A 12,282-nucleotide genomic window follows, 5' to 3' on the forward strand; every position below is an offset into this window, starting at 1 on the left:
ACCAGTCTATAACTCTGGGTTGAGAATGGCAGTAGGATTAAAACAACTCCAGAACGAAAAGTATTTATGTGACTGACAGATCTTTTTGTGCCTGTGGTTTTTGGCCCCGTTAATCCAGTGCTTAAAGAACCAAATGACCGAGTCTCAAAATGACTGTCTTACCCAGCCTACGGAAAGCATCCAGTGAACTGACTGCTGCCGTGAACATGCTGTGGAGCACGGTGCAGAGTTTAGCAAACCCACAACAATGGGTAGCCAATAAACATAAAGCTAGCTGTTCCCGAGAGTTCACTGAATAAGTCGCAACAGGTGGCACTTGTATATAATTGATCCTGAAACCAGAGTGCGAATTATACAATGACAACTTTTTCTCCAGGGCCATATAGCACAGGATATATAAATGTTTCGACCCCTCCCCTGAACTGTTGTTTTTACCTGTTTTGGGGGGTCCAAGTCTTAATTAAGGGGGGTCAGACCCCCCCAATCCCCCCTGTAATTCGAACCCTGCCTGAAACCTTTTGCATATGCATGGTATTCATTCAAGACATGCTAAGTGCTTGACATTTCACTTTCACTATCTATGATGAAACATTGAAAGGTTCGAGATTTTTATTAGCACTGAATTGTCTGCAAAAGGCTGAACGTCTCAATCACTCTGCTCTTTCATTCCTCGGTTTTCTTTTTCTAAAGGTTAGAGAGCCGGGCTCGTGACCAGAAGGTTGCCGGTTCGATTCCCAGCACCAACATCCGCCGGTTCGATTCCCCGGGCACAAGGAATGCTGCCCACTGCTCCTGCGTCTGGTGTGTGTGTTCACTACTGGTGTGTTGGATGTTAAACGCAGAGGACAAATTCACTGTTCAAAGTGTGTGCGTGCGATCATGGAGATTTACATTACATTTACATTTAAAGAGACCGGGCTTGACTGGCTGTCAAGAGAGATGTGTGGAGGTTATGAGAATACTAGAGAGACGTCATGTGTGTCATAAGCATTTGTAAAAACTCACTGAGCATGCTGGTTCACCCTAGTCTGCAGTCATTCCAGGGTTTCCAAACATACTGAGAGGCCCGCTGAACTTTACACACATACAGACACACACACACACACACACACACACACACTCACACAAAAACCCAAAAAACAAACAGAGAGCTTGAAATTCTTATAAAAGGTAAAATAGTGGAGTGCAGGATCCTCTGAGAGAGAGAGGAAGACAATTTTTTTGATCAAGTGATAATTGTAAAATACTCCTTATCAGCCAACTGGTGGATTTGGTCATTACAAATAATTTAGATATCATCATTGTGTGACTGTTTTGCACTGATTATTGTATTGTCATGCCTTGAATATTAACTATTAGCGTGAAAAGAACGCATGAAAGATATGTGGGATCTTCAGTGTTTTTTGCCTTGTTACTTTTGCCTTGTTTCTGTGCGTTTAAATATGAATTTCTTGGGTCATATAGTACAGACGACTTTATTTGTATCCGAACTGTCGCTCCCTTAACCAGCAGATACAGCATCCAAAATGACCACAGTGTATTTCCAATGCATTTGTTCAATAGCAGTTTGATTCTCATTGAGAGCAGTTATGGACCAGTGTCATATTTATGAACCGGCTTTGTAAATATTCTCTCTTCTTTTTTTGGTGTTAAATGGCAGTGGCCAGCTCGTATTATGCATGAATCAAATTATGTTATGTGGAAAACTTGCTGACTGCCAACATGGACGTGTTGTATTAACTCACTCATTATGTTCTCATATAATTCTATGTTTGATAGGTTTCACCTCAGAGAAGTAGGTAAGGAATGATTTAGGTTGCTGTACTCTGAAATGAGTGTGTCTGGAATGCACTAAAGATGGAATCAAATAATGAGAAGGACATTTATATCATCACACATTGAGTCATCCAATCAAATAATGTTTTTATTTAAATAGCCAATCAGATTCTTTCCGCCGTCACACCTCTGTCAGGGTCACCTCAGATCTTCTTGCTCTTCCTAATCATTGTAGTTCCTCCCACTGTAAGAGTCTGGAAATGTAGAAAAAGGAGGGTGTCTTTTAGAAACAGGGAACCGTTACATTTCAAATTTTGATATGATGTTTAGGTAGAAGGAAGTTTTCATGAATGACTGCTTCCTGAACAAGCTTTACCTTAATACATACAACTATGCAGTGTCTATTTTCATTGACAAATTCACTGATGTGTGAACAACCAAATTCAAAGCCAACATCACGACAGGCTAATACTTCATGAATATGGCATGAGAATGTTTCTGAGGTCAAGTTACCTTAGAGGTTGAATGAATGGGCATATAAACAGGCATGCAGATATAGACATTGACTTTTGTGGCCATCAGTACAAACCTCAATCATCTCTCCGCCCTTGATCTCCTGCACGTGTGAGAACTTGTCGGTCTGACAGACGAGTTTGCCTCCCTCCATCTTGACAATGCACTGAGGCAAACAGAGAGAGAAAGGATGAGTTTCTCATACAAACAAAGTGAGGACTCTCCGGTTGTGATGGAATTTGACAAAATTATGACACAACATAGAACCATAGTACAGAGCCTCAGTGGACGGGATTATGGTTAATGTTATTTATGGTGCACATTAAGAAATGGTTACTTTAAAGTAAGTCAACATAGTGAGGCATAGCGTTGTTATCGGTTTACTAATTCATACAGGTCAAGGTAAAGTTTATCACATACCTTGAGCTTCTTGCCGTCCATGGTGGTGATATCAGCCTCTTTGCCGATGGTGAAGGAGTTTGTGACAGATTGACGAGGTGTCTTGGATGTGATGACAAAGTCATTGCCGTTCTGTTGGATCTCGGTTATAGGCTTGACATCTTTGGCTACCTTGATGACTTCTTCTGGCAGTGCTATTGGAAAAAGACACAAAAGACTGTAAATTAGTCGCAAAATGCAATGTGTTTATGCAATACTGGAGGAGGATTTTTATGCTGTTGATAATAGTGCATCTGGACCTGCCTAACGTAAAATGAATATTGTAATCTATGTTGATTAGTTTCTCAAAACATTCAGTTAAGCCAAACATAGAGAACAGTCCACTTCTGTTTATGCAAGATTTTGTTTCAGCCCCTGAACACGCTCTCCACATAAAATCAAGGCTTTGAAGCGTTGCTTAATGGTGAAATCAAGTTTGGGACTGTGACAAAATCCTGCAAGAAGAAAAATTGTCTACCCCTCAAGTTTTTTAGCTCTATGGTGTGGTTGAGATAAATCTCAGAGTCCAGACACTCACAGATAGCCCTGAGGAACTCCTCGTAGTTCTCCTGAACGTACACCTGCCACGTTCCACTGAAGGCCATGTCTGCTTATACGGGTCCGATCTTTCCTTCACCACAAAGGCAGGAACTGAGACGGTTGTGTGAAGCTCAACACAGTGTAGAGAAGGGATATGTTCCCCTTCCTGTACTTATAGCAGTGAAAAATAGACCCCACCCTCTTCTCATTTGGTCTGAAATCATTAACAGTTTTTGGAGTCATGCCCTCTGTTTGAATAACCTACCGTTCATTTTTTGGTAACCCTAGTGGTCTACAAAGTTTCAATCACTTTAAAACACCAAACACCAACATATCAGCACAGTAAATTAGCCAGGTTAGTGCAAATGGTTTGAACTGATTTTGAATCAGTTTTCATTTAAGAGAGAGTTATTGTTATTTTCCCTTGACTGTAAAGGAAGCCTCTGTGTTTTTAAATGATAATGAGTGGTGCTTATTTTTAACTCTAGATCAATTCTGATTCATCTGATTGTGGTAACAGGTTTATTACTTAATTGAAACAAAACAAGAAATTTCTGAGTTAAACCAGATAAGCCAGCGTAAATTTGCATGGTTGCTCTGCAAACCTGCATGTACTGTGTGAGCCTACAGTTGATTTGTGAAACTGACTTCATATTACAACATATGCAAAAATCAGAACACAAAGGACCAGTATGGAAATTTTAACACTAAACCTGCGGTTATACCCAGAAATCAATAGACAAAAATTACTCCACTGTTTAAGGGGAGAGGTGAATGACACTGTTCACTGTTTGCTTTTTTTTTTTTATGTGTTCAGACAAAATGGCTTCTGCTTGCATAATGCTACACAACTAGTCTTCGCTCAGACTATTATGAAACAACCCAATTTGGAAAAAAAAAAAAAAAAGAGATGTTGCGAGAAAAAATCTCATCATTTGTTGAATCTCACAAAACAATAGTCGAAGAAACAAAAAAATAAGAACGACATGAACTCGCATTCAACTTTGGGACAACCAGCTTTAGAACCAACACCTTTATTAGGGAAACCAGTGACTACAGTACGATGAGCCTGCGGCTGGATGAACGCCACTAGTCAATTACACAATGAAATTAGTGGCCCTTTTAATCTTGACTTCACTGCAATAAATTACAGTAATAGAGGAAGGCATGTTCAGAGTGCAGGAGTAATTTTAACCAGATGTGCAGCTAACGTGACATCTCTAATAATATAACACGGATGGGGACCGGGGTTTTAACAAGGGCACGGATACCACGGAAGAGACATGTAATTATCACTTAACATGTCAGCTAAAAAAAAAAAAAAAACTAAAAAAAAAAAAAAAAAAAAAACCCACTCCCAGCATGCTCTCGGCCTGCTGAGTTACATTCAGGGAATATTGTTATTATGAGGGGGGAAAAAAAAAAGGAGACATATGTCTATTGACAGTAAAGCCGGTAAATAAATGGTCGTTATGAATTGCTGTTACAGTTGTTAGAATTTTTGTGATTTTTACAAAGCACACTTAGTGTTTCTACAATGTTGTGGGTATGTTAGGCGCGTCTGAGCGTGCCAACTAATTGAGAACAAATCATATAGTGTTGAATCAGTCATTTACCGCTGTTTTTTGTTGTTCTTTTGTTTCAGTAACATTATAATAGGATATTCTCTGCAACTCTGTCTTTGTTTCTTATGTTTTCATTTTTAATCCCCGAGGACAGCGCTACAAAACAGCAGAAAACAGACCAAAGAAAAAAACAAACAAAAAAAAACAACAACAGAAAAGTGAGCTGTCTATGTCTTTCAGTGAACCTTTCACTTGTCTTTCCACATGACACAAGACCTTTGATTGGTTCTTAGGTCACTACATCGCTAAATGACTTGGCTAAACTAATGTGACATGGCCTTTTCCTCTCTTGGCACAAACAGGCCTGTCACTCCGTGACTCTCTCCTTACATCTCAGTGGCGTCTGCTCGCGGCTTCTCTCCGTGTTTATACACGCTCACTGTCACGTTGACTGTCTGCATGCCGAACTTATTGCGGACGAAGATGCTGTAGTTGCCAGAGTCCTCCATGGTCACGTCGTTAATGGTGAGAGTGGAGCATTTCAGCTCGTTTGCGATGTTGAACTTGCCGGTTGAGACGAGCTCTCTGTCGTTCTTCAGCCAGAACATCTCTGGTGCAGGATCACCCTCAACAAAACAAGTCAGGCACAAAGACTGAGGAGATATGGTGAGGAGAGAGAGAGAGAGAGAGAGAGGGACAGTGTGTGTGTGTGTGTGTGTGTGTGTGAGAGAGAGAGAGAGAGAGGGAGAGGGAGAGAGAGAGAGTGAGAGAGAGTGAGAGAGAGGGACGGTGCATGTGTGTGTGTGTGTGAGGGAGAGAGAGAGAGAGAGAGTTATCACACTGTTGTCACCACATCACATCAGCTCATCACGAAGATGTTCTTGTAAGGCGAAAAAAAAAAAGAAAGAATTGAAATCGTTTTAGTGTGGGTGAGTAGAAAGTACCTTGTCTTCCATGATGGCCACCACATCTGGCAGTCCCTTTGTAATTTTAGCCCGATCTGCAAACATTGACAGTCAGGATTCAGCATAGAGAGCACATTCTCTGCACTCTCAAGCATGTTAATCGTCGTAAATCAAGTTGAAAACAAAGACTCAGATCACGCAAATACTTACTTTTCTCAGCAATAGCCACCTGCCTGTAAGATGGAAAAACAAAAATGACAAAAAAAAAAGAAAAAAAAGCACGCCGTCATATAATGTATTTCACAAACACGTTTGTTAGTTCACAACAAGCTGTTGTCCCAGAGGTCTAGAGCAACAGCGTGACTTATATTGCATTTGTACCGACGGCAGCGAGAACACCTGTATTCAAAGCACATCAGCCTACTTACTTCAGTCTCTGATACTCCAGCAGTGCATCAGCAAAAGCTTCGGAAAACAAGAGAAAGAAAGACAAAAAAAAAAAGAAAAAAGAACTTGATTTGAGTTACTGAAAGGTGTTTTATAACACATAAAATGAATAGTTTTTTTTTGTCTTGCGTTACGCTTTCTTCTGGCTGGGGAAAGATGTGCTTTGAGGTTTTGAGCATTTTACCTTGTCCTGACAAGTCCAGAGAGCGCGTGTGTGTCTCCTTGCCGTCAAACATTTCCAGGGTGTACTTGCCTTTATCATTTTCAGTAGGGTTAAATATCTCAATCCAAACCTTCTGCATACTGCTGCCTGGCTTAGTCCTCGCTTCCTGGTCAATCCTCTTCTCTCTACCACACATTTCAGATTACAACGTGAATCAGATTATAATCTGAAAAAGTGACACAGAGCCCGACAGGACCTGATGAAAGTAAATGTTGGGGTTTTCAACAAGACTTTCTCAGTGAAATAAAAAATATGTGAGTGTTCTCAAGAGCGAAAGAGTTCCTGAGAAAGTTGCAGCTGAATGACAGAATCTGTACGGTGAGGAAATGCCACAAGATTTAAGGGTTTTAAATACGAGATGATTCTGCTACGGTGTTAGGTGAAGAAGGCTTGGGTAGCTGATAGATCAGTCACCCAAGCCCAAGTTGAGACTGAACAGTAAATCCTTGTGAAGGAGAGTAGGGTAAGTTTAATATGACTCTGCACGACAGCATGGCCTCTCTCTGAGTACTTGAGGTAGACTTTTCACTGAGAGAACTCACTTGAAGAACCAGCTAGTCTTCATGTAGCTCAGATAGTACTTCAGAGAGCAGTAGAGCTTAAAGCCCTCTGCAGTGCATTGAATCCTAACTGGGCCAGCTGACAGGGCTGTGTAACAAAGAGAGAGAAGGAGAGATGGAGAGAGAGAGAGTTGGAGAGGAGGGAAGAAAGGGGAACAGAGGTGAACGTGAACAGTAATGACTGACGTGTAATTCATTAGCATTTTTCAAAATGAGTCAGGACCTTCCTGTGAACCTACCACACTGTTTACAGAGCTGCTGCATAAGCTTGTCAAACTCTGAAAGAAACAGAGAGACAGACAGAGAGAGAGAGACAGAGGGGGGGAGAGAGCATCTAGATAAATTCACTTATGACAACCTCCACTTCTTATGTCAAAATAATTCTGTCACAAACTTCTGTGAGCGCTGCATAAAAAAAAAAAAAAAAGGATACAAAAAAGTTGATAAGAAAATAACAAACACTAAAACATGACTTTCATTGATAGCTCCGTTATTCATCTTCTGAGTGATTGTCATATCACACCTTGGTCCAGCAGCTCCAGCGTGCTTTCATCCTCTCCTCTGCTGTCAGACACCACCGCTCTGTACACACCTGCCTCCTTCTTAGTCACCTACACAAGCAGTCAAAATAAGATATGTGGACTGCTGTCGAATGCAAACTAAGAATGAAATTTAGCCTCTTCAGCAGAGAGGGTAATCCTTTCATTTAAGAGGGTGTCCTGCATGTTAATGATTTAAAGCTGGGAGTGTGATCATAAAAAAAAAAAAAAAAATCTGAAATATGTTTTGTCTGCTCTGATGCTGTGAGTGTGTGTGTGTGTGTGTGAGAGAGAGAGAGATGGATGGAATAAGGTACCTGTGGAACAGTGAAGGTGCTGACTCCACTCTGCTCGTAAACAATTTGTGTGATTTCAGCGCCATCCTTAAACCATTTCAGCTTTGTGTCCTTGTTTACGTTCGTGACCTGCACTCGAGAGGAGACACATCAATCAAAATAATGCAGAAGATAATCTGCTAATGTCACCCAGATTATAATCCAAATTCAGAGAACACTGAATTATGAAAGTGTATGTACGATTACCTTGCATCGCATTACTAGTTCGCAGTCTTCTGTCACCTTCCAAGACAAAAACTCTTCAAAGTGAGGCCCTGAAACATCACGCACCAAAGGAGGCAAGTAAGTGTTTGAATGCTGACTGTGTCCTGTCATTATTGTGTTAGGCAATTTATGAGTCACTCAAATTTCATTATAGAGCAAGGTATCCCCCCCCCCCCCCCCCCCCCAAAAAAAAAAAAAAGTTATTGGTCATACTGGGCATCATGATTACAAAATGTATAGGATGTTTTAAGACACCAAAAGCATTTATATACTTTGACCTGCATATGGGCTGTCAGTGCATAACACAGATGATCTCTGCTGATCTTTACAGAGACACACCGAGAGAGCAGTGTGGCAAACATGACGCATTGTAGACTCTGAACCTGCTTAATGCTGGCTTTTGATTGGCCGTCGAGGGCCGTACGGTGACGGAGGCCACGGACGGGGGTGACCGTGAGGACACTCACCTGCTTTTCTCTTCCAGTCCCTCCTGTTAGCCTGAGACTTGGCCATCGTTTGTTGGAACTCTGCCAGCAACAGAGACAGGAATACATAAGGACGACATCCAGGGGAAATATTACGCTCTCAAAATCGTGATATGACTACATTTCAGAGCCTCTTTGGGCCCTTTACAAAACATCATTGGGCAAAAACTGAATCAGTGGGAAGGAATAAACTGAATTATCTGGTGAAATCAAATTTGCTGAACGTACTCTCATCCACAAAGCACAGGGTGAACTGGTTCCTGGCGCGGCCGTCCTTTAGCTGGGCCGTGTACGAGCCTTCGTCCTCCCTCGATAGCTGCTCAAATAGGATTTCCACCAGACCGTTCGCTTTGTCAAAGTTTATCTTGCGAGCCTGTGGGTCACGGTGTAATCACACTTCTGTTTAGAGCTTTACAGAAAGGTTCGTGGTTACACAGTTACATGATGGAAGTTTTTAATGTCAAAGTGAGAAACAGAAGCAGTTCAATGACCCCCCCCCCCCCCCCCCCCCCAGTAATGCCCTCGTGAGCGTGCGGTCAAGCTGTAAAAACACACACACACACACACTCTCACACACATACACACACACACGCACACACACACACACACACACACACTCACATATTTGAGTGTATATCTTAGTGGAAACCTCTGACTGACTCCCATTTTACTGTAAATAGTTATTAGTAACCAAAGTTGTATTAGTAACCTTAGCTGTGACCAAATAAATATTTTGGCAGTTTACCATTACTTTCTGTTTTGCAAAAAACAACTTTTTGTTTTTGCCAAGTTGAGACCAGTAAATGTCCTCAGAAGGTTGCTATTTGTCAGGTATTTTGTCTGCACAGTTAGTCCACACAGTGTCACAAGAAAATGTTAGACACACACACAGACACACACACACACACACACACACACACACACACACCCCCACACAGATTATTTACAGGGGTGCTGGAGATTTCTCTGTCGTTGAAGATGAGCCGGAGCTCCGCAGCTGCGGATAAAGGTTCTGTCTGCAGCCAGAGACGGACAGCTCCCTGCTCGGACACCTCCACCTGCCAGCCCGACTTCAGGCCGATCACTGCGGACGTGGTTTGGGTGGGGGAAGCCAGCCAGGGGCGGTGGGATAACGGGACACAGTGGATAGAGGTTAGACAGAAACACAGGAACAATAAGCATCCAAACCTTGGAGAGCGCAGTCTGAGAAAACGACTCTTTGGCTGCTTATCTGCTGCCCAGATTAAATGTCACTGTGGATACTGCAGTAGAGGAATGCTGTTGTACACTTCTTCAGGACCAAGTGCATTCATTCGTCTCACTTACATGGGTTTCTGATGTGCCAGCTTAGTTCTGTCAGTCTCTCCAGATCTGCCGGACAAGAGGAAGAATTGCAATGTCACATTCAATGCTGTGCAGCTCCTCAACACAAAGGCAGAAGTATGTGCACTGCATTGCATTGCATTGCAATGTAATGCCAGTGCTGGGGTAAGCCCAATGTCACTAACAAACATTAGAAAACCAAGTTAAAAATGAAAGGAGACAGTACAAGTTGTAATACTTCTATAATTCAAATTAAAGACTTTAATTTTGAGTGGCGTTCAAGTGTCATGTCCTTCACTACAGCTGTATATGAAATATTTTGACATAAATGGGGACAAAATTCATGAGCCCAGTGTCTTAAGCAGACAGTAAACAGTGAGGGACTTTTTCAGCTACATGAAGTTCAAATTGTTCCCTCTGTTGTCGGTTTTTTTGTCTGCCTTATCATGGAGACATATATTTTACATCAGTTTAACCCATGAAATTTGCACGCTTCTGCAGAGAAAATGGTCACCGAACTGTTATTCCGAGCTATTAGATGCTTGGGGCCAGTGTCTTCGTGGAGGCCCGGCACAATTTAGGTCTGTCCCTTCTTTGAGAAACCTGCTTTTACGAATCAAATCCTTGATTTATAAACTGATGGGTTGTATCAGGGCGTGTGTGTGAGCAGAGGGAGATTTAAAATGTACAGCGTTGTGGGTTTCCAGGATTAGGAAGCGCTGCTCTGACTCAACTGATTGAACTAATCGAGTTTTTGGCCGGGGGTGTTCTGCAAGGCAGGATTTCTCACGTACCCATGAGATTTTGAGCCAAAGGTTAAGACTGTCCAGTAGGAATGTTCTTTAGCTTGTTCTTCCATTGCTTATCTGGATAACTTAAAAGTTCTGCTTTATAGAATACCCACTCAGGTTGGATTTTTTTTTTCGTGTTTCTGGTAGATAAGAGCTGGAATGTTCTGTGGACTCCCAGAGTTAACGTTCAAAGCCCTACACAAACAGCCAACAGCTGTTAAAGCCACATTTTGACCATGTACCTTCTGCAGTGAAGTTATAGCTGGAGGAGATGTCTGGGTTGTCACTCATCTCCACAGCATACAGACCGAGGTCTTCCTCAGAGGCGTTAGCGAAGGTGAGAGTGGATCTGGGCGAACGAAAGTATAGAACGGATCGTGAGTTCCTACCGATTTTGTGGAAGAAAAAAAAAAGATTTATTTTTAATAAGGTACAGCATGTTCCAAACATACTTGTTATCTTTCGTCTCGATGCGAGCCCTGCCAGCATTGATAGCTTCCGTGTAGTTCTTGCTCCACAAAAACTGGCTCCCCTCATTCACATCAGACGACTCAAAGCTCAGGAATATGTACCCGTCATTATCGACTCCAATCTCGACGTCTCTGGTTCCTGATGATGAAGGAAACACAGGGAGCGTCACAGCGGTGTTTGATTAGCTCTGTCTGATGTGGGTTTGAAACTTTAAGCACAGCTGACCTGGTTTGGTCTGGGTTAGGACCGGCTCAGTGGGAAGAGAGGCCATGCCTTTGCCTGCTTCATTAACAGCCGACACACGCAAACGGTATGTCTGACCCGCCAGCAGACCAGATACCTGATGGCAGAAATATCAAAGAGATTTTCGGACATCAAGCAAAGTTTTTTTTTTCTCTGGCCTTAATTTAATGATTGATTTGCATAGCCTTAACCACAGATGTTCAAAGCACCCAGACCTTCAAGTGTGTATCTGTGACAAGCTCTTCTGTCACTGCCGTCCAGTCCTCTGACTCCTCCCCCTGGCTTATTTCCACCACGTAGCCGGTGATCTGTGATTGGCCCTGATACACAGGCACCGCCCACAGCAGAACCAGAGTGTTTTGTCGGACCTCTCTAAGTTCCAGGTCATATGGGCAACCTGCCAGGAATTGTGGAAAAATTGCAGTCAGAGCCAGGTGGAACATGGTCTCCCCATCTAAAAGGCTCATTATGAACTCATCCATCCATCCATCCATCCATCCATCCATCCCTCTGTTCATCCATCCATCCATCCCCCTGTTCATCCATCTTTATTTTCATCTATCACAAGTTTTGCTCTCCCCTGCATCTCTATCTCTACTCTAACACTTTGCAAAGTCCTCACTCTTTCTGATGCATCTATCCAAATGAAAAATCATCCCACACGTCAAAGCTATAAAACATCAAGATTCTAGTCATCAATTTTTGCCAAAGGAGAAAATCGATTTGGCAGGCTCTCCTGCCTCAAGTTGATAGGTTTGTGTATTGTGTATGAACCCAAAGCTCTTGCCAGAAAAGAAGTGCCCCATTAATGACAATGTACTGTCACCAGGGAAACGCCGTGGAAACAGAACAGCCAGTATTGATCTTTATCTTACAATGTCTTTTCATAATAGCATATATACA

The 12,282-nt window shown here is 42.2% G+C and overlaps 2 protein-coding genes across 2 annotated transcripts in view; both read right to left on the reverse strand.

Annotated features, from left to right (window-relative positions):
- Positions 1–1,903: 1,903 nt before the first annotated feature.
- Positions 1,904–3,422, reverse strand: fabp10a (fatty acid binding protein 10a, liver basic). Its single transcript, XM_030781345.1, has 4 exons — positions 3,266–3,422; positions 2,710–2,882; positions 2,366–2,455; positions 1,904–2,030 (listed from the first exon to the last, which is right to left on the reverse strand). The coding sequence occupies exons 1-4, from the start codon at positions 3,330–3,332 to the stop codon at positions 1,980–1,982; spliced, it is 381 nt and encodes a 126-aa protein (XP_030637205.1). The 5' UTR covers positions 3,333–3,422; the 3' UTR covers positions 1,904–1,979.
- Positions 3,423–4,615: 1,193 nt separating this feature from the next.
- Positions 4,616–12,282, reverse strand: part of myom3 (myomesin 3) — a 32,879-nt gene continuing 25,212 nt past the window's right edge. The window contains exons 19-36 of the mRNA XM_030781454.1: positions 11,595–11,776; positions 11,362–11,476; positions 11,118–11,274; positions 10,908–11,014; positions 9,878–9,922; positions 9,499–9,635; positions 8,780–8,924; positions 8,534–8,593; positions 8,049–8,116; positions 7,824–7,931; positions 7,491–7,578; positions 7,207–7,245; positions 6,950–7,055; positions 6,369–6,532; positions 6,166–6,202; positions 5,948–5,970; positions 5,777–5,832; positions 4,616–5,485 (exon numbers count right to left, since the gene is read on the reverse strand). Coding sequence (XP_030637314.1) covers positions 5,219–5,485; positions 5,777–5,832; positions 5,948–5,970; positions 6,166–6,202; positions 6,369–6,532; positions 6,950–7,055; positions 7,207–7,245; positions 7,491–7,578; positions 7,824–7,931; positions 8,049–8,116; positions 8,534–8,593; positions 8,780–8,924; positions 9,499–9,635; positions 9,878–9,922; positions 10,908–11,014; positions 11,118–11,274; positions 11,362–11,476; positions 11,595–11,776 — 1,904 coding nt within the window. The 3' untranslated portion in view covers positions 4,616–5,218. The remainder of the gene's footprint in view (positions 5,486–5,776; positions 5,833–5,947; positions 5,971–6,165; positions 6,203–6,368; positions 6,533–6,949; positions 7,056–7,206; positions 7,246–7,490; positions 7,579–7,823; positions 7,932–8,048; positions 8,117–8,533; positions 8,594–8,779; positions 8,925–9,498; positions 9,636–9,877; positions 9,923–10,907; positions 11,015–11,117; positions 11,275–11,361; positions 11,477–11,594; positions 11,777–12,282) is intronic.

The sequence above is a fragment of the Chanos chanos genome, chromosome 8 (assembly GCF_902362185.1).
Source record: "Chanos chanos chromosome 8, fChaCha1.1, whole genome shotgun sequence".
Classification (NCBI taxonomy): Eukaryota; Metazoa; Chordata; class Actinopteri; order Gonorynchiformes; family Chanidae; genus Chanos; species Chanos chanos.